The following is a 21489-nucleotide window of genomic DNA, read 5'->3' as shown; positions in this document are numbered from 1 at the left end:
AGGAATATCTTCATCTCCCTGTCTCTGAAAAGGAAAGCAAACCCAACAAAACATCTGTCTAAAAATCTTTAGGAAGCTATTTTCTGGTCCAACAAAACCAAAGTGGAGGCTAGCTTTTTCCCCTAGTACATAAAAAAGAATAAAAGAAGAGTATGAACATCTTTATTTAAATAAAATGCTTTTTAAGCTCTATTTGAGCCCAAAGAAATTCTGGCATAGTTTCAGAAATAAACCTTTTCTTTGTTTTATTTTTTTAAAAATCAGTTAATCTACTTATCTGAAAATGATGTGAATACATCTTTCCACCCTTATTTGGAGTTTTTACTTGGAATAACTGGCAAAGATAACAAAAATTTTTGGGTTATCTAGAAAAGTTACCAAGATTTTGAAAGTATATTGTCACTCTCAAGTCAGCCTTCGAAGAGGCAGCATGTCATTGCCATATAAAACACAGAAACTGAGAAGTATTTATGTTTGATTTAGATCCCATCAGAAGCAACATAGGTGTTTCCTTTAGTGAGAAGTCACCCCCAAGTGGACCACTCAGATGGCAGTTGAAAATCGTTCTGGAATTAAACCAAGCAAATTCTAAAATCGGCGCAGCTAAAATTCTTTATGTTACATGCCTAGATTCCCACATATCTTCAGCATGGTGGTATATGTAAACAAGAAAATAATGATCTAGAGGAAAAGGAGCAGAAAAATAAATGGTGAGCAAAGAGAACGAGCAGGAAGAATTGCTTTCCTTCCTCACTCAGAGGTCTTGCAGGGATCTGAGATAAGAACCTAGGGAACATTGTTAAGCTGCTCAACCCCTGACCTGCGACTTAGGAGAAAGAGAGAGGGAAAATCTACATCTTATAGGATCATAGTTACTAGGAGCTTTGCCAAGTCAGTGAAAAGGACTTTAGAAAGTGAATGGACGTATATGACAGGATTTCCTCTTTGTTTGTTTGTTTTGGCAGTTGTCATTCTTGAATCCCCTGCATATGGAGAGACAGTCTCTGCAAGAGGAGAAAATGTGCTCCACCCACTGCTTTCCTCTATGAGGTCTCATATCGATTACCCCTTTCTTGCACAGAATAGCAGTGCGCATCTGAAGGTTACAAAGCTTAACACCTACCTGCCAGTGGCTGGGTTGTGAGGGCCAGAAGGTTGCTAGTGGCTAATAAAGCCAAACCAACAGTTTTAACCTTTCCAAAGTACCAGGGTGAAGAAGATCCTTAGCTTCAAAGCTAACAGGCACTTCACCACGTACATCCATCTCCAATGTGTGTAAGGACTGTTCTAATGTTTCCATGAACTTGGGCAAAGATACATGTATTAAACTAGTTATTTCCTAATGGGGTTCATCTGAGAAGATGGCTGTTTCATAAGCATCTCTGAGTGGAATGAGCACTTGAGCTCTTTGTAAATGCACAGAGAAGAGCATCCCCCAAATGTGGTATTTTAGCATCCATCAGGCCTACTGAGTGGTCATATACTCATTTTCATGGATGCTGCATTTTGTTTCTGTCCTGCAGAGGACTGGATCTGATTGTTGAGAAATGACCACATCTGAGACTTGTTCTGAGGGTCTGTTTTGCAAATCATTGTCCACTCCTGGATTCAGGGAAGTGCAAAATGGGTTTACTACAAGGAGTTAGCCTTATGTCCTGAAATGTTCAGTCTCACTGAGGATCTCATATGGCCTGTTTTAGGCCTGCTGTTTTATGACATCCCTGAAGATACTGAAAACAAATTGAAGAATGGCGTGTGTACGCACATGTACATATACACATGAAGTTGAAGCCTCCTTTTTCTTGGCTAGAGTAGTTGGGTTGGCCAAAGCTTACACTCTATCGGCAACTCTGCCACTTCTTAGTGGATGCACTAATTAGTCTCCTGTTTTCTCGCTTTGCTGTTCCCTGTGTTCACATAGAATTTACACTCTCTTGTTGTGGTAAAAGTAATAGAAAGTTTGGAGAAAGATTGCCCAACCAAGTCTACAGGGGTTGGAACTGTCTTCTGTAGTTCAACAAGTATTCTGAAAAGAGTGGAATAAATATATTTAAACCTGGCAAGAGCATTTTTTCACTAAGTGTTTGGACAGATACAATTTGAAATGTTGGTCTTATCTCAGTTAAATCTGTGACAAAGTCCTGGAATGTTTTTATCACTGAAGGTATCTATTTCCTTTCTCTTCCCCCATACCATTTTACACAAATGACTCTCACAAGGCATGTCTCTTTAAAGAAATGGAGGAATCTGAAATTTTTAAATTAGCCTCTTCTCCCTTACAGTTTCAGCATAATCAAGTATTTTTGAGAATCCATTTGGAAGAGCTTAGGTCATCTCTCACCACCTTTTTGGAAATCCTCCCAAATCTGTTGTTGCCTTCAGACTTGTTTTCAGAATGAGCTGTTTTGCTCCAGAATCTTGAACTTCTTTTATACTTTTCCCGGCTGACCTCACAGTCTCTTCCATTTTATCTTCTAGACTAGATAGTGTTTCCTCTGGCATAGCAATTTACATGTTATGCCCAGACTTTTGTTTTGCATGGAATTGTTGGGTGTTATCTTCATTACATTGCAGACCATCTAGCTAATTGGTCAACCAAAGTAACTCTTCCTGAAGAATCCTGTGTTTGGATTAAAGAGGCTTTTGGAAGACAGGATGAGTTGGGGTAGTTTTGTATCATGTTCTTGCATAGAACAACCTAGTGTCTTCTCCCAGTAGTTGCTTGAATAACAGTTTTTAGACAGTGTTCAGATTCTGGAGTTTTAAAATACAAGTTCACTGAGATTTCTATTATGTGTAGTTTTGGAGACAACTTTGTTCTACTAAGAGGGAAAATATGTTTGAGCTTTTTGAAATATAGACTCTGTCATACATTCTTATTGTCTGTACGTGCCTGTATGTACTGTCTGAGTCTACATACTGCAGTCAGTGAGTGAATTTTTCACTGCAAAGAATTCCCTCACCTGCAAATGAGGCTTCACAGGGAATCAATTTCATGCAATATGAATATTTGCCTACATGTTTTGTTTACTGATTATTTTACATTTTTTGTTAAAATAGAGGAAGCTTTGCAGCAGTACATTCAGTTAAGTGTAGTATCAAAGCTCCACAGTAGATACTCTCTCCCTGGGACATACATATGCAAATAATAATTACAGATCTCTCCATCCCTAGGAGAATGCGTGACAGCCTCACTACAGATGGAAGTGTAAATGATTTCCAGCAGTACAGGAGGAAAGCTGTGTCTGTAATGCTGTTCCATATGGCAGATTCATACAGCAGTTTTTATATGGATGTTAGAAATTGCTATAGGCCATACAATCAAGTTTTCTTACATTTATTTTAATAATTAGTTTAAATTATATTTAGGCAAGCATGTAGTTGAGAAGAGGGGAGGAGTATCTTAAAAAGGATGTATTTACTCCCTGGTTTATCAGTTCTTTTAATAAAAAATGGAAAATAAGCAGTAAACAAAACTTGTAGGCCAATATTGATATTGCATGAAATTGATTTCTTGTGAAGAGTAAGGCCAACACTGGTACCACCATAACTTACACTTTTACTTTCCAAATAGTCTGGATGTGGGACTCAGATGTGTACTGAATTCTTCCTGGTCTTTCATTTTTGAGTGTAAATCCTCCTAAGAGAGGACCAGAAACATAAAAAGATGAGACATTAGTAGCATCAATTGATCATCATAAAGTCCTGTACTTTAAACAAATTTATTTCCTATCATATATACTGCAAGTCATTAATATTATGTTTTATTGGTTAACTTTAAGCCTTTATGGTTATTTTTTTGTTGAAACATGCATAGGAATTATGAAAAGAATGCTTACATTAAAATAATGCCACTACTGCATCTTGCTAATATGCTGGAATAACATTTTCCTTGGGAATCTTAGTTTCTTTCAGCAAGATAAAAATAGATCTGCTTGGCTTGTTTCTTTCTGCAAAAGTTTCCCTTGAATTCTATTCTCTTTGTCTATTAAGCTCAAACTAATTGGGAATGTTCTCCTTCAAAGGGTGAAAAAGCCACTGTTTGGTAACCTTGGCACATGTACCATATCCTTGTAAAATAAATTAATCACACTGTATTTAATAATGTGTTTTCTTTTTAATATTATAATTGCAGGTTTAAAACAAAGCAAATTTTCTTAGGAGTTATTTCAGTAGATGTATAATTATCCTTAAGGATATGTGGTTTCTCACTGACTCTTGGCATGGGAAAAGAAGAGATACTGGGTTGGTTTTATCACAAGGAATTTAAACTGTACGTACTTTTGGCCAAAAGACCTTAGTTACAAAACAAAACCAATCCTGTGTTTTCTGTCTGCTTTGCATTTCTATACTAATTGCTTTCAGCTTGGATTGCATGATAATACGTGTGTTTGATATGCGTGGTTTGTTTCTGTCGAACTCCATTATCCTGTCTCATGTTCTTGAAGTGCCTGAAGTAGTTTCACTAATCTGTCAGCATAGTATGTACTTGTGGATAAATATAGACATGCAGCCACTCCGTGAGTGGTCATCATCATATGCTGAAGCTAAAAATTACCCCTTTGGTTATGGAAAGGCTGATCTGATCCGGAGGCCTGCTCTAGCTCACACATTGTAGGTCTTCAGCACTTGTTTATTAAAAAACAAAACCAAACAACTACAAGAAATATCTACCTCAATGCTGAAAAATTTATGGTGAAGTATGAAACAGGATTATGAAACAAATAATTTCCTTTTTGATTTTAGTTAGAAAAGGATTCTAACTTTTCTAGCTGAAGGAGTGGAACATTTCAGGTATTCACAGGCTCATGGATATTACAGTAGCATGTTGGAGAAAATCCAGTGTGATCGGCTTTATAAAGGGGCTCGGTAGGTATGAAAATACTGCAAATACATGTTTTGGTTTGTGTTACTAGTTTGTTCGTTGTTTCTAAATTGTAGATTTTACACAGTTAACTGAAAAAAAGCAATCTGTTTCTTCTGCTTAAAGATACTAAAAATTCAGTAACTGTGTTTGGCTGAAGTTGTATCCAGTGTAGCACAGACCCTTGGCTTGTGGATTATGATCGTTCTGTTGTTTTGCTTCATCTTAGAGCTCTAAGAAAAATACCCGTAGTGTAAATCATAGCAGGGACTCTCTTATGATAATTTAATTTTGTACTTCTCCCCATTATCGGCTTAGTGACCATGTATATGTGGTAAAACTACTGTGCTTTTTTACAGCTATTTCTCTGATCAGGGAAATGATCAATACAGAAAAAATTTAGTGGTGATTTTCAGTAATCTTTTCTGTGGCAATAGTACGTGTTTGTGGTGACAACCATATATGATACTGCATTGCTACTTCCATATTTACTCCTTTTTTTTAAAGTTTTTAAAAAAACATAACATTGAGGAAATCTTATGGTTATAGCCTGAACTAAATGAAAATATTCTGTAGGAAAAGAGTATCATTTGAAATACAGCTTATTGCAGATACAGTAGAAAAATAGGGAACATATCTTGGAACAAAGAAAATGGGTTGTTTGGGAGAAGTTGCCATCAGACAGATTTTCACCCCCAAATGGTACAGACATCTTACAGTTGATCTTATAGTTAATCTTTTTTACAGATTTTCGTGGGAGAGGAGCTTTAAATATGTATACAGCTTTCTAAAATTGACCTAGAGTTTCCCTGCTATTGCAGAGCCCTCAGGCATCAGAGTTACCATGCTCACCTGCATGTGCATCACCATTCATTCTCCTTGGGAATGAGCTACTTTTCTCTAGGTGAAGGGTTTAGTTTAATGCAGTACTTACGTGGTGACCAGTATCCTACAATATGTTAGGAGTTCTACAAAGAGAAGTACCAGAATGGACTATGGAAACATTTAGTTTGAACTCCTTATGTGTAATGTGTAATGTATAATATATAATGTGTCATTATAAGGAGACCAGTCATGGATGACTTTAATGCAGCTATTTCTTAAATTCTGAGTCCTTGATTTCCAGTTTTATGTCTCAGAGGCAACTTTTTTTTAATGAGCTTTGCAGGGCTCTTAGTCTAGGAAAAAGAACTATATTTTGTTAAAGCTGGTACATCATCAGTATAGATGTCAGTGATAGTCTAGTCACTGGGCCAGATTTTTGCAATGCAAATATCAAGCATATGCAAATGCTTGAGATAATGAAAATGGATAATGAAAAGATACATGAGAAAGCCACAGCTCTATATAATAGTTCGTGACCAACTCATGATCAACACAGAACCCTCACGCTGTTAGCAATGTTAACTTCCACACTGAAGATGCTTATATGGAGTTAGCAGCTACAAAATGATCTTTTAAAAATTTAAACTAAATCAATGTCATATGTCAGTCATTTCTGTAACTGCTGTAATTGCTGTAGCAATGATAGGCATTAACCCCCAGGATATCTTTTTTCTTTCCTTTGGGGGAAAGCCTGTACAGTCCTGTATTTCAGAGAAGAGCTAGAATAAAAATTTTTGGCTCACTGACAAATCTCACAAATAATTGTATTTCTCTATTACAGTGTGCAAATAATTGATTTTTCAGTTAGATCAGCCTGTGTCACAAACCTAACAGCACCATTATTAAAAAGGCTTCCTACTAACAATGACTATGCGAATTTAAATTCCAGTCTGAAAACGCTGGCTGAATGCCAACAATGATTGAAGGTGAGGGTGGCAGCTCCCAGGTAGTGTGACTAGGGTTCCTTAAACTTGACTTCATAAGGATGTGAGGCGTGCATGATCGCACACACTGCCTTCCCTCCTTCCATCCCTCCTGCATGTCCCTTTGTAGTAAATTCTGAACTTAGTAACCAATTTAAAACAAAAATTGCCTGAGGAAGAGACGGCAAGTTTGCATGTGATTATATTCCTACAGATTCCTTCAAGAGGCAGCCTGGGATGGTTGCGCTGGCCAGCGAGAGGTGGGCGGCCCAGCCCAGGTGTGTTTTGCTTGGCAGAGGCTGGCTGGCGGGCAGCCTGCCTGCCCAGCCCCGGCACAGAGCTCGGGAGGGAGCTTGGGAATGACTGGAGGCACTTGGGATGATGACACAGGGGAGGGCAGGGCTTTTACTGCACAAAGGACACAAGTCCTTAAGAAAACTGGTTTCCCTGCTCACAAAAAAACCCATTTTTCCTAACTGGGCACTTGGCAGTCGAACTGATTTCATGGATAGTTGTGAACCAGGCAAAACCACACATTTGGCAAATATATTAGTGATTGTAAAAATATTGTCTGACTCCTTCCTAAAGCTATTTAGGAGAAATTTCCGTTACCTAGTATATTCGATAGTCCATATAAATTTGCATCTGATCCTTTGCATCCCACTGTCTTCATGCTTAAACTTTAGGAGAGCCTAGGTGATGACAGGAGAGGACTACTACTTACAGTCTTCTCTGGTGGCTCTTTTTTCATTACTTTGAAGTAGATTATTATTCAGAACAACAGTGTATTTTTAGAAACAGTTTTGTATAATATAAAGGTAGAACTGTTCTAAACACTTTGTTTTATGCAAAGAGTCATAATGCAACAAAACTCCATGATGATGTTTTTTCCCTTAAAAATCAAGTGAAACTTTGCAGGAAACAAATTATCAGGAAACATCTAGTGGAGTGGAAGAAGTGGTGCTTCTGTGCTAAAGAGTGATGGCATGGCTTGTCAATCCCTCTGTACTTGGCACTGGTGAGGCCGCATCTTGAGTACTGTGTTCAGTTCTGGGCCCCGCACTTCAAGAAAGATGTTGAGGTGTTGGAGCGAGTCCAAAGGAGGGCGACCAAGCTGGTGAAGGGTCTGGAGGGTCTGTCCTATGAGGAACGGCTGAGGGAGCTGGGGTTGTTTAGCCTGGAGAAGAGGAGGCTCCGAGGTGACCTTATTGCAGTCTACAACTACCTGAAGGGAGGTTGTAGTGAAGTGGGAGCTGGCCTCTTCTCCCGGGCAACTAGCGATAGGACAAGAGGACACAGCCTCAAGCTTTGCCAGGGGAGGTTCAGGCTGGACATTAGGAAGAATTTCTTTACAGAAAGGGTTATTAGACATTGGAATGGGCTGCCCAGGGAGGTGGTGGAGTCACCATCTCTGGATGTGTTTAAGAAAAGACTGGACATGGCACTTAGTGCCATGGTCTAGTTGACATGGTGGTGTCAGGGCAACGGTTGGACTTGATGATCCCTGAGGTCTCTTCCAACCTGGAAAAATTAAAAAAAAAAAAAAAAAAAAAATCAGGGGAGTTATTTTCAAAGTAAAGTATGGATGTGTTACACTTGCAGAATAATAGGTACATGAACAAAAGCATTTCTGTCTTGCATTTTAGTCATATAGTGGACTTCTAAACTTTGTTTTTTTCTAAAGGAAAATATGTTCTTTTTTCTCCAATGCATCTTTTTTATTTTTCAATGCATGAATTTGGAGTCTGATTCTGCCACATCTTGAATACTCTCAAACTATAATGTAGTCTTCAGGATTTAGCTTTTTCAGTTTTTTACACCAATGCAAGTGTTAAAGTATTTAAAAAAGATCTAAAATCTCATTTATTCTTAAAACAATCTAATGTAATTAATAGTTGACAATTACTTACAGTAGTAGTTGCAATTCTGTTCCTCAAAAGGAAAGGCTAAAGGCATTAGGTGTGTGGCATCCATCATTGTAGTTCATCCTTCTTTCTTTCTTTCTGTCTTTGCAACTTGGATGCAATGTGCAATGTAACACTCTGGAATGCAATGCTATGGGGAAATGCTATAATGGTGTTAATTCACAATATTTTCCACAGTTTGTATTGCATTAAAGTACCTCTGTCCCAATCACCAGCAGTGCTCACGAGTGTTACGACACATATTGCATTCGGAGTGGCTAAAGGCTGGTCCTCCCAGTGTTACTTAATTTGCTACTTTTCAAGTCTCTGGCAATGCTAACAGAGGGTGCTACCAGTACCTGCCTGAAGACCAAATATTACTTTTATTGACAATAAGAGCTAAACCTGAGGATTTTGTTTTGGAAATTTTATGTGTAGAATGGTAATATTTGAATTAATGAGGTTTTGTTTCATAGTCCTTCAAATTACAACAGTAAGTAGAGCTAAACCTAGTACATAATATCTTGATACTGGTTGTGGGGAATTCACAGAATCATGGGATAATTTAGATTGGAAGGGATGTCTGGGGGATGATTAGTCCATCCTCTGATCACCAACTAGAGAAGGTTTCTCAGGGCCTTGTCCAGTCAAGTTTCAAGTATCTTAAAGAAGTTAATTTCTACTATTTCTGTGGACAACCTGTAGCAGTGTTTGTTCACCTGCTCACAGTGGAAATTTTTTCCATATATCTAATTGGAATTTACAGCATTCCAACTGGTGTCTGTTGCCTCTCGTCCTGTCACCACACTCAAAGAGTCTGGCTCCATCTTTGCTATACTCCATTAGGTAGCTGAAGACTACAATAAGATCTCCTCTTAGCCGTCTCTTCTTAAGGTTGAACCAAGTCCAGCAGTCTCAGCCTGTACTCATGTAGCAAGCATGTAAGTCCCTGACCATCTTCGTGGTCCTCCCTTGGCTTTGCTCCAGAACAGCAATGTCATTCTTGTATGGGGGAGCCCAAAACTGGACACAGTACTCCAGATGTGATCTCACAAGTGCCAAATGGAACCGTAAGGTTTGATGCTTTCAGGAAAACTAATACATAATGAACATTTTTTGGCCATGGAAAACATTTCATGTCTGACTCTTCATATAAGATTTACACTGCTGAAATGTCGTTGTTTTTAAAGGAGTTATTCTTGATTGACCTCAGGATAAATTACAGGAAAATCAGGCCCTTTGCAACTCACCTTAGTCAAAAGATCAGCCTCCTGACTTTTGCAAGGATGGGTCAGTTTGCATAGCAATAAATAATAAATTTGTTGTTTGGCAATTGAGTTACAGATCTGGCCTACAAGATAAAGGATAAGAAATTAGGATGTCATTCAAACAGTTACGTATCAGCAAGTCTTAACATGTAAAAAAAGAGGTTTGAGTGTGCACTGCCTAGTAAATACTACTCAATTTTAATACACAAGGTCTCTCAATTTTAATACATAAGATTTCATCTTTGAGTTCTTCTTCCAGTCTAGGTTATGTAAATTTTACCTGTAACTATACCATGGAAACTGTATATGTATTGTGTATTTTTTTGATTATCAAATAGTTTCCAGTTTTGCTTTGAGAGTATAGTGGGCCATTGGGATGCTCTGGAAAACTTAATACGTGTTGAATTACCCAAAAGTAAATGTGTCTTTTCTACATTTCAGCTTCTCCAGTTGGTAACGGATATATCAAGCCACCTGTCACACCTGTTTCTGGTACACAGAGAGAAAAAGGACCTCCAGCCATGTTGCCTATCAACATTGACCCAGACAGTAAACCAGGAGAATATGTCCTGAAGAGCTTGTTTGTTAACTTTACTACTCAGGCTGAACGCAAGATTCGCATCATCATGGCAGAACCTCTTGTGAGTAAAAAGAAACTCTAAGTAGATATGTACTTTGCTTTGGTTTTATTGTTACATCGGGGTTGCTTGCTGTGCAGTGCATAATATTTTGCTCATAATCTGCATTCGAGTTTGATAGTGTTTCCCAAACTGTAAGATACGCTACTATGGAAATTAGAAGGTTGTGGGAGAGGACAGAGGTATGCAAGATATGCCAAAGGGGTGACATAAAAAGGAATGAATATTTTATTTCTGTTTGCAATATGGGCACGTGTTAATGTGATTGAGAGGCAGAAGGGGTGTCAGCCAGCATAGATTTCATAGCTGGGAGAGCGGTCATGTTAGTCAAAATAGATTAGAAAATGCTGAAATATGATAAAAACAGTATTTCTGTACATTACTGGTTTTCAGCTAAAATATGAAAATGAATAGCACTGCTGGTTCTTACTTTAGTTCTGACAGTAGTAGGTTTCATATTCTAACAAAGTGCTATAGCACCTATTTTCCAGATATGAAAAAGCATGCAGCATTTGAAAAAGGAGCTACAGTACAAGGCCTTGCACAGTCAGTGAGAGAGCCGTCGTTATTTATATCTTAGGCAAATTTAACATAAAGATGTGTCTGTTGCAAATTGTCTTATGTAACTGAACTTCTGGGAATCTGCTGTTTTAACTTGAGACTACATTTTATATACATTCTTGTTATTTTGATTAGGGAAGAATAGTTCTGTAACCTATATTTTAGTTCTGACAAGGTACAAATAAAAAAAATAAATAACCAGGAACCCATATTTCTGATCTGTAAGTGAGTTTTTATAAAATCTTATAACATTTTTGTTATAAAGCACAGTATAGAATACTTAGTTCAGTTCCCCATTTTCAGGTCTGGATATTCTGAACAGTGAAATTAAGATTGTCCTGATTCTGATGGTATCTGTTTAGCTTTATGTCTTGATTTAGATTCAGAAGCATTTGATGCTTGCAAAATTTTTCGAGACTTTCCTCTGAAACATTAGGTAGATGTAAGATGACAGAAATATCTTACATAACTTGGAAATAACACAAAAAAATCTAATGGGAAGGAATATTTTGTCAAAGATCCAGTTTCTTCTTCTTTCATGAGTCCCCTCCAAACCGCAAAAAGTAGAATAAACTGACAGTCATAGTGCAGGTTCTTTAAAAAAAAAGTGCCAGCAGCTATTTATTACCATCCAGTCTTCATGCGATGCACAATGAACATCTTTAAAATTTTAAGACAAAATGTGTTGTAAAATTACTTGAGAAGACCAGGGAAACAACGAAAAGACCAGCACCGAGAACATAATTTCCTCACAGCACCTCTGTTACTCTTACACACTAAACTCTGCGTTTTCATGTAATATTTGAGACATAGACATGAACCAGTGACTCTTGATTTATTCCCATTTCACCTTGCGTTAAGATGATTTTGAGTTGCTGTGTGTTGATGTATTATTTTTCTCTCTTCATGTAATCTGAATGTTGATCTTATCTTATTCCAGAGGTTTTTCAGTGAAATTTTATTTGGTAAATTCAACATAGAATGTAAAAATATGACAAGAGACTGGAATGTCACCACCTTCTTGTCCACGTTTTCTGAACGCATTTCTTACAGGGGTCTAACCATGAGACACCAACAATAATTCAATAACATACTTACATCTTATTAATACTAATAGAACTTACAAGTCATGGCATGCTGCTATTTGAGGGTGACTGTGACAAATGTGTAAGCAGTTTTTTGTAGACATTCAGTCAAAATGATGTTGAAATAATGAGGTTGTAATGAAAGAAGTGACAAGGGGAAATGGCAAAAATTATTCTGGAATAAGGGCTAAGAACTTAAGTCCACCCTTTTTGTGGGGTAGCTGTTGGCTGTTTAGCAGCTTTGTTCCCATGTTTCTACTCTACTGATAGAATTGTAACCAGGAAGTCCCAAGGATTTGTGAGACAAAGAGTATAAATTGGTGGTGCAGAGCCACCCTTTGGCCTTTTTTCACAATAGATAGTCAAATGGTGAGCTCTTTGAAGATTCTGTTCTAATTAAACTCAAACATACTTCAAAGAAAATCAAACTTGCAAAGTGCTCTAACACTGAGATGTTTCTAGTTTGAATTCTCTAAGTCATTACAAGATATGACAGTTTAATTTTATAATGAGTGATGAATACTTAAGATATCTTTTAGAGAAGCTAAAATGATCTCTTTATAATATAATTGCTTTTCCCTTTCTTTTATCACAAAGTCTAGCTCAGATTCAAGCTCTGAAGTTACTATGGGATTAAATTAAAGACTTACTGATGTATTTTTTACCAAGATATTTCTTTTCATAAGCACGTTTTGCCTGCTTATCCTTTCTGATGCTCATTACTTTTTTTATGATTTTTTCTCTCAGTTTCTTTGGGTTCCATATGTCTGTTTGATATATCCATCTCTTTCTACAAAGCCCAACTGTAAATTACAGTGTTCTGACAACTATGCTGGAAAACCAGGTTTGTGTCCTGCCACGAGCTGCAGGTGCTAGCAAGGCGCAAAAGTTTGCTATTTTCTAGGGCAGCAGTGAGGGGCACACCACCCACCCCCTCCTGCAGCCCCATGAAATCTCAGCTGGGATAACAAGATTCCAGTGGCAGAGAAAGCTGAGGGCAATGTCACCTACTCCTCCTACTGCCTTGGCTGTCAACCGAGTACGATTTGACATTTTGCTTACTGGATCTGACAGTGATCGTCATAGAAAATGTGCTCCCCAATGAATATGTTTTGTAGGCATGAATCTAATGTTGGCTATCCACTGCTAAGTCTTTAACAAGTTAGAATGGAAAGCTTTTGTTTCCAGATGTGATTTTTTTTCTACTTTATCTGGAAAATATTTTATTTGGAATTTCAGGTCAATTTTTTCACCTTTTTAGGGCCTCTGAAATAGAACAAACATTTCAATAATTACATTAAGTTCACAATTATGTGGCTAACTTTTAATGATTGAACTGCTGTACCCAGATTGTCAAGTTATATTAATCCAAATTGAAAGTATTTGACAGCAGAATTAATTAAAAGGGATTTTCCAGTTTATAAAATTAATTCACATAAATGAAATGTAAATAATTTCTTCTTGATAACTTTTAATAATTTTCTGCTTCTTGTCAGTAAATAGTTGTTCTCCTTTATAATGAATATTAAGAATTTTTTCTGCAGACCTTTTTCACGGCTGATTGCATTAATATTTACATTTTTATCAGTTTATATTGTAAATCTTCTTTGCATTGCTTCACTTACTTACAAACACAATTTGATATTTTATTACTGCTGATGTTTTTTCAAGCAATGACGACCTTAAAATGAAGCTACAATGAGGAAGCCAGGGAAGTATTCTTGCCAGTTCAAATGATAAAATGTATTTACATATCTTAACACAGTAAGGAAAAAACCCAGAAAATAGTTTCTTTTTTAGGGCTGTTGATTATCACTTAGGGTAATAATTCATCCTGTGCATACTGATCAGGCTAATCTTTAAATTTGGCTTTCAGCGTACATACACACAGCTGTAGACATTGATAAAACGTAGTGAGCTACAAGCATTGACAGTGGTTAATGGTTAATTTAGCTGTTGGTAAACTTTCATTATGCTTTTCTCCTGCAAGCATCTTCTTTCACTGAGCTTGTCTAAATTCAGGATCTCTCTGAATACTGAACTCAAGAACAGAATTTACTCATTATAGGATTAGGACTATGAGCATATTCATGTATTCTGGCTATAACTTTCTCCTTTTATTGGGTAGGTGTATCTGGTCATTGGAAGAAAAATGAAAGCAGTGATGTGGTTGCTACTAGTGTATTTGTTACTTCCACTTCATTAGAAGCTCAGAGACATTAAAACATAGTCCTATATCAAAACAGAGCTGGTGATAACAGCCAAGCAAGTGGTTAGGAAGACTTTGAAAGGGCAAGAATAATGGAAGTTTGTTTTTGTGAAACCTGCCACTGCTGTCCAATTAGCTTTAATCTAGGCTTCACTTTCTCTAGGCGTTGCAGAAGAAATATGCTAAGGACAGACTTGGGAGAAAAGGCAGTAGAAGGGGTTTTGGTTTTCAAGGGCTGGGCTGTGATAACTATTAAGATTTATGCAAGCTATAATAATAGCAAGCAGTTTTATCACACAGCTGTAATGTAGAATTTTCTGTTTTGCATGGACTAAAATTCCAGCTGCATCATATGAGGAATGACTCCTTTGTTCTCATCTATAATGAAACACATTAGCGTTACAATTTTTTTACATTTGAAGTCCTCATGAATAGTTTGGCATACAGAGGGACTTTGGACCCCTATTTATTCACAGTGCACAGACAGGAGTTACTATAATTTCATGGAAAAGAAGAAAGGCAAACTGCTTTGCTCTGTTCTAGCTATCAACTCAGTATGTGTGTGCCCAGATAAGTTGAAAAGACAATTTTATTTGAATAGTCTTATGCAAGAATATATTGAAAATGCTGTTCTTTTTTTCCCATACAAATTTATCTTCCCCAGAACCTTCTTCTGTAAATGCTACAAACATCCCAGATTCCCGTTGTCACCTGCCCCTATCCACCTCTGTGTCACTTTGTATCACTCATGGACTATGTCACCAGTCATTAATATTATTTTGTTTCACTAGTGTTTGTGGAATAAACACTAGTGGAATTCTGTAAAAATTCAAAATTCTGTAAAACATGTGGGCAGTCCGTCCCAGCCCTAAGGAGCTCATAGTCCATAATATCATAATTCTATATCTAATGTATCATAACTCGTTATTTCTACTGTATTGACTATTTAGCATTTAAATTATATAGGTAAGTATTAGTAAATATTAAATATTTTTTTATATCCAGTTGTGACAAATAATGTGTAAGACATTAAGAATAATTACCTGTTGTTTCAATAATTGTCTCTGAAGTACTTAAGATGCTTCTTTATGAAATTCTGTCTCACTTTATTATACTGTGCTGAGGACTGTCCTCTCACCTATTCATAGGAAAGTGAAGCATTTAAACACCAACTTACGTTAAGTACTCGATATGTAACCTGACTATACTGTCCTTTTATTGTATGGAGCCCTACAGATCTGTTACAGTGGCTGCATTAAGTGGCTTGTTGAATGGGGCAGATCTATGTCTGTCAGTCACAGGACAGTCTGGAGGACCGAGGACAGTCACTGTCCTCAGGAGAATGCCCCATCTCCTAGTGCTTCCAGCAAGTATCGGCTCAGCACTTTCTTTCCTGCAGGTAATTTTTTTCAACTAACAGCTGGTCTCAGTATTTTATTCAACTCCCAGCCATATCTAAGGACTAGGCTTGATTTCTGTGTGGATTGTTCCCTTGGTTCTGTTTCTTTTTACTCACTTTGCAGCAGCTAGCTTCTCTGTTTCAAGAAATCAGTTCAGTAAAGCGATGGTCTCAGCTATCACTCTCCCCTCCTTCACTCATTGGCTTTTGTTGGAACTTCACTGGCTCTCCAAGTACAGTCCAGTCTTAGCAAACTCCCCTTCTCATACCCTGACTCTGCCCAAGGTGAAGCCCAAGCTGGCCAGGATCAGCTTGTTCTTTCTGCTAGCAGAGAGAGAGGCAGCTAAGCCTGGGAGATACCATCTGTGAAATAAGCAAGCTTTACTCATGTACTCAAAGGATGTGAAGGCAGAAAAATATAGGAAAAATCAAGCTTCTATACTGAAGACGGAGGCCATCAAATATAGCAAAGACAGCACCAACAGCATAAAGAGCCTTCACTTCCCCTTCCACTTGTCACCTCAGGAATAATATCCCTCTCTAGTTATCTCAGTACATATCTCAGGCTGAGACCTGTAGCAGAAGCCAAGCACTGAACGATGTAGAGTAGTAGACCTTCTAGGGTGGCTAATCTTGAACCTCAGGACAGTTATCTTACTGAAAGACCTAGAAAAGTTTGTGTGATTCAATCAGTGTCCACAGGTGAACTACCTTCTATGTAGTTTCAGGGGACTGAAACTAAATTTTCTACTAAATCGTAGAATTGAAACACAGGAGTTGAGGGAAAGAGTATGAAAGACACTGTTGGAAAAAAGAGTTAGAGGAAGAGACAAATGTAGGATTTCAGAAATAATCATGGGGAGTGCAGGAGGATGAAGACAGGATGCAGCCTGGCTCAGATTCCAGCTTCCGTACAAGACAGAGGGAAAAAGTGCATGCCGTTTTAGCAACCAGGAAGGAAAAGGACACATTTTTGCAGAGCCATTGGCATAGGCATTTGCGGCTAGATACAGGTCCATAAAAACACTCACAGATTTCAGAGCCAGGCAATGTCAGCAGGAGCTTTCTCAGTGATCTCAAGGTTTCCATAGCTGGGCGTGTGGGCAGAATGCAGTTTGAGGCTTCAGAGCTCATTCTGACAGTAAAACTCTCCAGGATGCTCACTGTCCCTGGGCCTCACTACCACATGGATATAGTTGGAGTATAGTCAACAGTGCATATGATGGTTCAAATCACTAAGAGGATTTAACATTGGAAGGCAGATTCAATCCAAGGTCACTGGGACTGTCACACTATATCACGTGTTGGCCGATGCTTGCAAATATAGCACAGCACCTACCACATGGCCCTAATCACATTTTTGTGTCTTTTAAGGATATTGGTTACTACCACTATCCAGAAAATTAAAGTCATACTATCATCATCTCTGGCCAGCTTTGTCACTGGTCTGTCATCATGAAGGACTAATGAAAATCAAGTATCTACTTTGGCAGTATTCTTGCCAGACAAGTAGCAATTAATTAAAGAGGTATCTTTCCATATTTTTGCAACAGCTTCATCCTTAGCATCCTGTCAGAGTCATGTTTGAAGTCAGTGAGGTGCTGCTTCATGAGGTTTGCTGCATGTTTTTAGGTTTAAATTTCTGCTCTTTCCTGGGCCTGAGTCTGGCCTGGTACAGTTTACACTTCAGACAGATTGAATTATGTTATATTTGATCCTGCGTATCTGCTGGCATGACAAATACAAGAAAAAACTTAAATACTTCACGTAGCTACTTTCCCAATTTGGAAATACACCCAATAAGGTCTCATTTTCTTAGCTGGGTATGTAGTACAGGTGGAGGCTATGGCTTTTGTGGTCATCATACTTGTAGCAAAATAATAGCGAAGGCTGACGTTAGCTCTGCAAGAGCACCCTGGCATCCTCCTTTAAAGTCTGCCAGATTGGTACCAGTAACCAGGAGGAAAAAGCTTCAGATCAAGTCACCTGGGAATGCATCTTTTATGGTACAGCTACAGCCTTTGAGATAAATACATAGCCAAGAAAGCCCAAAATAAAGGAAGTTTAAAGAAAACTAACTACTGACAGTCATCGGAATTTCTCGAGTTCACTTTAAAAATATACCTTTCCTTGTCTATTGGTCTAATGACACTAAGTAGCTACATGATGTTAAAGCAGCAGTGGCTGCAAGACCATGGACCATTACTGGGGTCAGTAGCTGTCATTGATTACCACCAGCTGTCTGAGGGTTAAGTGAAATGTGGTTCCTGTTTACAGAGCTCTGAGCTGTGCCTGGAGCAGCCCTGCAATTACAACTCCAAATTTGTTCAAATCAACTGATAAGGGCTTCCTATAGCTTTGATTAAATTAGGTCGAATTACTCTGAATGGGTAATGAGTGGTCAGGGCCCTGAGGGCACTAATAAGCCTTAATGGCCTTCTCTGAGTCTCACCCACCCCTGCCCACAGCCCAGGACCCCATTCCAGGTGCTGGGGCCATCAGTCCCTGCCACAGCAACTCCACAACAGGGCTGGTCTCCAGCTCCCCAAGGCCTGCCCAACCACGGGCCGTGTCCTGGCCCTGCTCCTGGCCGGGGTGGTGGGACAGGCCCTGGCTGCCAGGCCCTGCCCTCCTGTCCCCATGGGGAGCCCGGGCTGCTGCGGCCCACCCCTCTGGGCCCTGACACCAGCAAAGCTGTGTAACCGCTTCAGCAGCTCACCTTGCAGTACCTGAAGCATGTCCTGCTTAGTGCTTCCCATGGAGGTCAAGATACCGGGAAAAGAGTGGGATCATGGGCAGTTCTGTATCAGAAACAACTGCGAGTCTCTTTCACACAGCTGTGTCTCAGTACTCGGTAGCTGGTGGGATATCTGTCCTGCCTGGTTCATAGGGTATTCTGGATGTCTGCATCCAGACAGGTGTTCTGCATTTTACTCTGCTGTACCTTCTATCAGAGGTCTGGTGCCATTCCTGTATTTTCATTCCCACAGCTCACAAATGTGGGAAACTTGCCCACCCTTCCCAACCTCCCTGTTTTTATAGCATTTTACCAATTCCCTGTAGATATACTAAGAGAAGGAATTTCATCCACTGCTTGGAACACGGAGGTCCCCTAAATCCTCATAGCATTGCTCTCACCATGGGCAGGAGGTATGACGGAAGGTGAGGACAGCACTCTCCTAATACCTCGGAGAACACGGTGAGTTCAAGAGGGAAGCCGCACGTCTCCCATTCTGTGCAGGGAAAAAAAAGCTTCCTGCATTTGTCTACCATGTCCTTCTTGCACAGAAGAAATAAATTTGCTCATCATAAATCAGTTGGTGTAAAACTCTTTGCATATAGGATTGAAGTGTCAGTTAAATTCTCTGTTCAGGTAACAAAGATGTACCAAATGGCCAGGGCACATCAAGGTCAGGGAAGAGCATCCTCTCACCCTCTTCACCGGCTCTCAGAAGTGATGTCAGAGATGGAAAGGAGGGAACAGTACTGCTTAAGTTACACACTTGACTGTAGTCACTTTTTCTCCTAAATCTATTTAATTTGCCACTGGATCTTTCAGTGTTTCTACTTCATGGAAGTCTGCTGCCATAAAAACCTTCTCTTCATAGAAGTGATTATTATATGCATACCCCTGAATTTTTTTTTTTAAATACATATATTGGCTGGTGAGGAGTGCCTAGTTGAACCACCTTGTAAACAGCTGAAACAGGGCTTTGAATAGCAGTTTCACGCAAAGGTCTTAATGTAGATGTGGGAGTCCGGATCTCCATAGTCTCTTGTTCTCAGAATGCTAAAAATAAGTTACATACAAATCACTGTATCAAATGCTTTTTCAGAGCATCATGTTTATTCCAGTCCCACAGGCTCACAGATAAAAGTTATTTGAACTCTGATACTGCATCTCATGACACCACTCTTGACTGAAGCCTTATACAAAGTATCTTTAATTATTAGAGTATGACTCCAGAAAGCCGCCTTCCTGGCTTCATGTTGAGAGCAAGGTGGAAATGGTGGTTTTATGGAGTATAGCTTGCTCTGGGTGTCTGTATTTTGAGCATGTTCTTGTTCCTATTATGGAGAAACATTTTTATGAAAATACATTGTAATGGATCTCAGCACAAACAACAGAAGAAGGAATCTGTATTTACTTCAATAGTTTTTGAGAAGTAAATCCTATATATCTTGCTCACCTTGAAGAAAATGCATCATACAAGCAAAAAAACCCCTGTCTTTTTCTGTGTCTTGCTGCAGTCAGGCTTTGCAATGTAATAGCCATGTTGTTTTCCGACTCCACAAGAGTTTGTTATTGCTGCTTCCTATAACAGGCCTTTCTCATTTCATTAATAGCAGTTTAGTTAGTTTAGCGATGACTGACTTGAAATGGTTTAGGGTTTTTTTGAATATTAAAATTTACAATCAAATAACAGTTTAGTTGATAACTCTTTTAGGAGTGTAAATCACTGAATCTGTAATAATTGATTATAGGTATAGAAATCAGGAATATTGATAGTGTCAAACTTAACCTGTGTAAATCATTAGTTGGACTTGGGACTACTAATAAACTCAATCCTGTACCTAAAATTAAATTAGCACTGTCTTAGTTAATCCACTGTATTAAGTTTATAGTCCTTCCCCTAGCTGTACATCACGGTCCTTCATGGATTTTCATCTTAAGTAAGGATGCCACTAAAACTTAATATATTCTCTGCCCCAGCAAATTAGGTTCCACTTAACAAAACTGTATCAGTAACTGAATCAGTCAGTGTACTAACACAGGTCTATAATGGAATTAGGGTGTCAATATTAAGTGTCCACACTTCGTTTCTAGATGCTCTTTTTAAATTTATCAGACTTACAGGTTGTAAAACGTACCCCTCTTTCTGTACACTGTAATACTGGAGTAATTAAAATCAGGGAAAACCAAGGGAAAGTCTCGTGATACTGGCCCACCTTACAACTTGCATGTGTTCAGACAGAGGTTTTTGATGTGTTCATTAAGTTACAATTTTAAAAAGGCATTCCTATTAAGACAAAACTCTGAAAATAAACAGCCAATAAAATTTCCTTGCTCCCTTGTGCTAGAGTCTACCTCAAATTTCAGCAAAGTCATCCTTAGCACTCTTTTCAACTTTTCAGATTTTACAAAAGCATGTATTCAAAATACTCCTTTTGGAACTGGTCCACTGTAGCCATCAGCTTATTTAGGCTTAATTCCTTAGTAAAAGGAATTTTTTTACTTCCTGCCTACAAGAAGGCACTTTACTTCACAATGGAAAAATATTAGAGAAGATACCAATGCTGAGAGCAGTAGGGGGTTTTGTTTGGGTTGGGTTTTTTTTGCAGTTATTCATATATCTGTAACAGCACTTAACCTTTGTTTAAAGTTTGTGAGCTTTTATTATCAACACTGAGTCGAGAGCATGTCTGGGATTTTTTTTACCGATCAGGTAAGAATGTCGGAGTTCTTGAGTTGTTCACTCAAGGTAAGCAAAAGAAAAAAAACTTTCATATTGTTTTTTTGTGAGGTTTTTTTCTTAAGTTCCATGTTATTTTGGGAAAGTTGCAGTGCTAATTGTTGCACTGTGCATCTAATAGCTTGGAAATCAATCTCTAATTCAGTGGGTTTGCTTCTCTCTTCAGGCTGCTTGCAATTTACTCCACTTCTGTGTAGTATTAGTTCTGAAAATCAATTTGCTATTTCTTTGGCTTGTTCGGCCATTTTTTCTGATACATCAGTTACTTCAGATTAAACA

The 21489-nt window shown here is 38.4% G+C and overlaps 1 protein-coding gene across 6 annotated transcripts in view; it reads left to right on the top strand.

The window, feature by feature from the left end:
- The window catches only part of FRY (FRY microtubule binding protein), a 241653-nt gene that overhangs the window by 79057 nt on the left and 141107 nt on the right, over positions 1–21489 (top strand). For 5 of the 6 annotated variants that reach the window (XM_068417929.1, XM_068417910.1, XM_068417889.1 and 2 more), the window contains exons 1-2: positions 4599–4869; positions 10286–10485. In XM_068417929.1, coding sequence (XP_068274030.1) covers positions 4809–4869; positions 10286–10485 — 261 coding nt within the window. In that variant the 5' untranslated portion in view covers positions 4599–4808. Of the gene's footprint in view, positions 1–4598; positions 4870–10285; positions 10486–21489 lie in introns of those variants that run through there. The other variant, XM_068417918.1, reaches the window with a different exon arrangement.

This window comes from Nyctibius grandis, chromosome 2, assembly GCF_013368605.1.
Source record: "Nyctibius grandis isolate bNycGra1 chromosome 2, bNycGra1.pri, whole genome shotgun sequence".
Taxonomy (NCBI): domain Eukaryota; kingdom Metazoa; phylum Chordata; class Aves; order Nyctibiiformes; family Nyctibiidae; genus Nyctibius; species Nyctibius grandis.
Note: the sequence above shows the minus strand (reverse complement) of the source record. Positions and strands in the feature narration are given on the sequence as shown.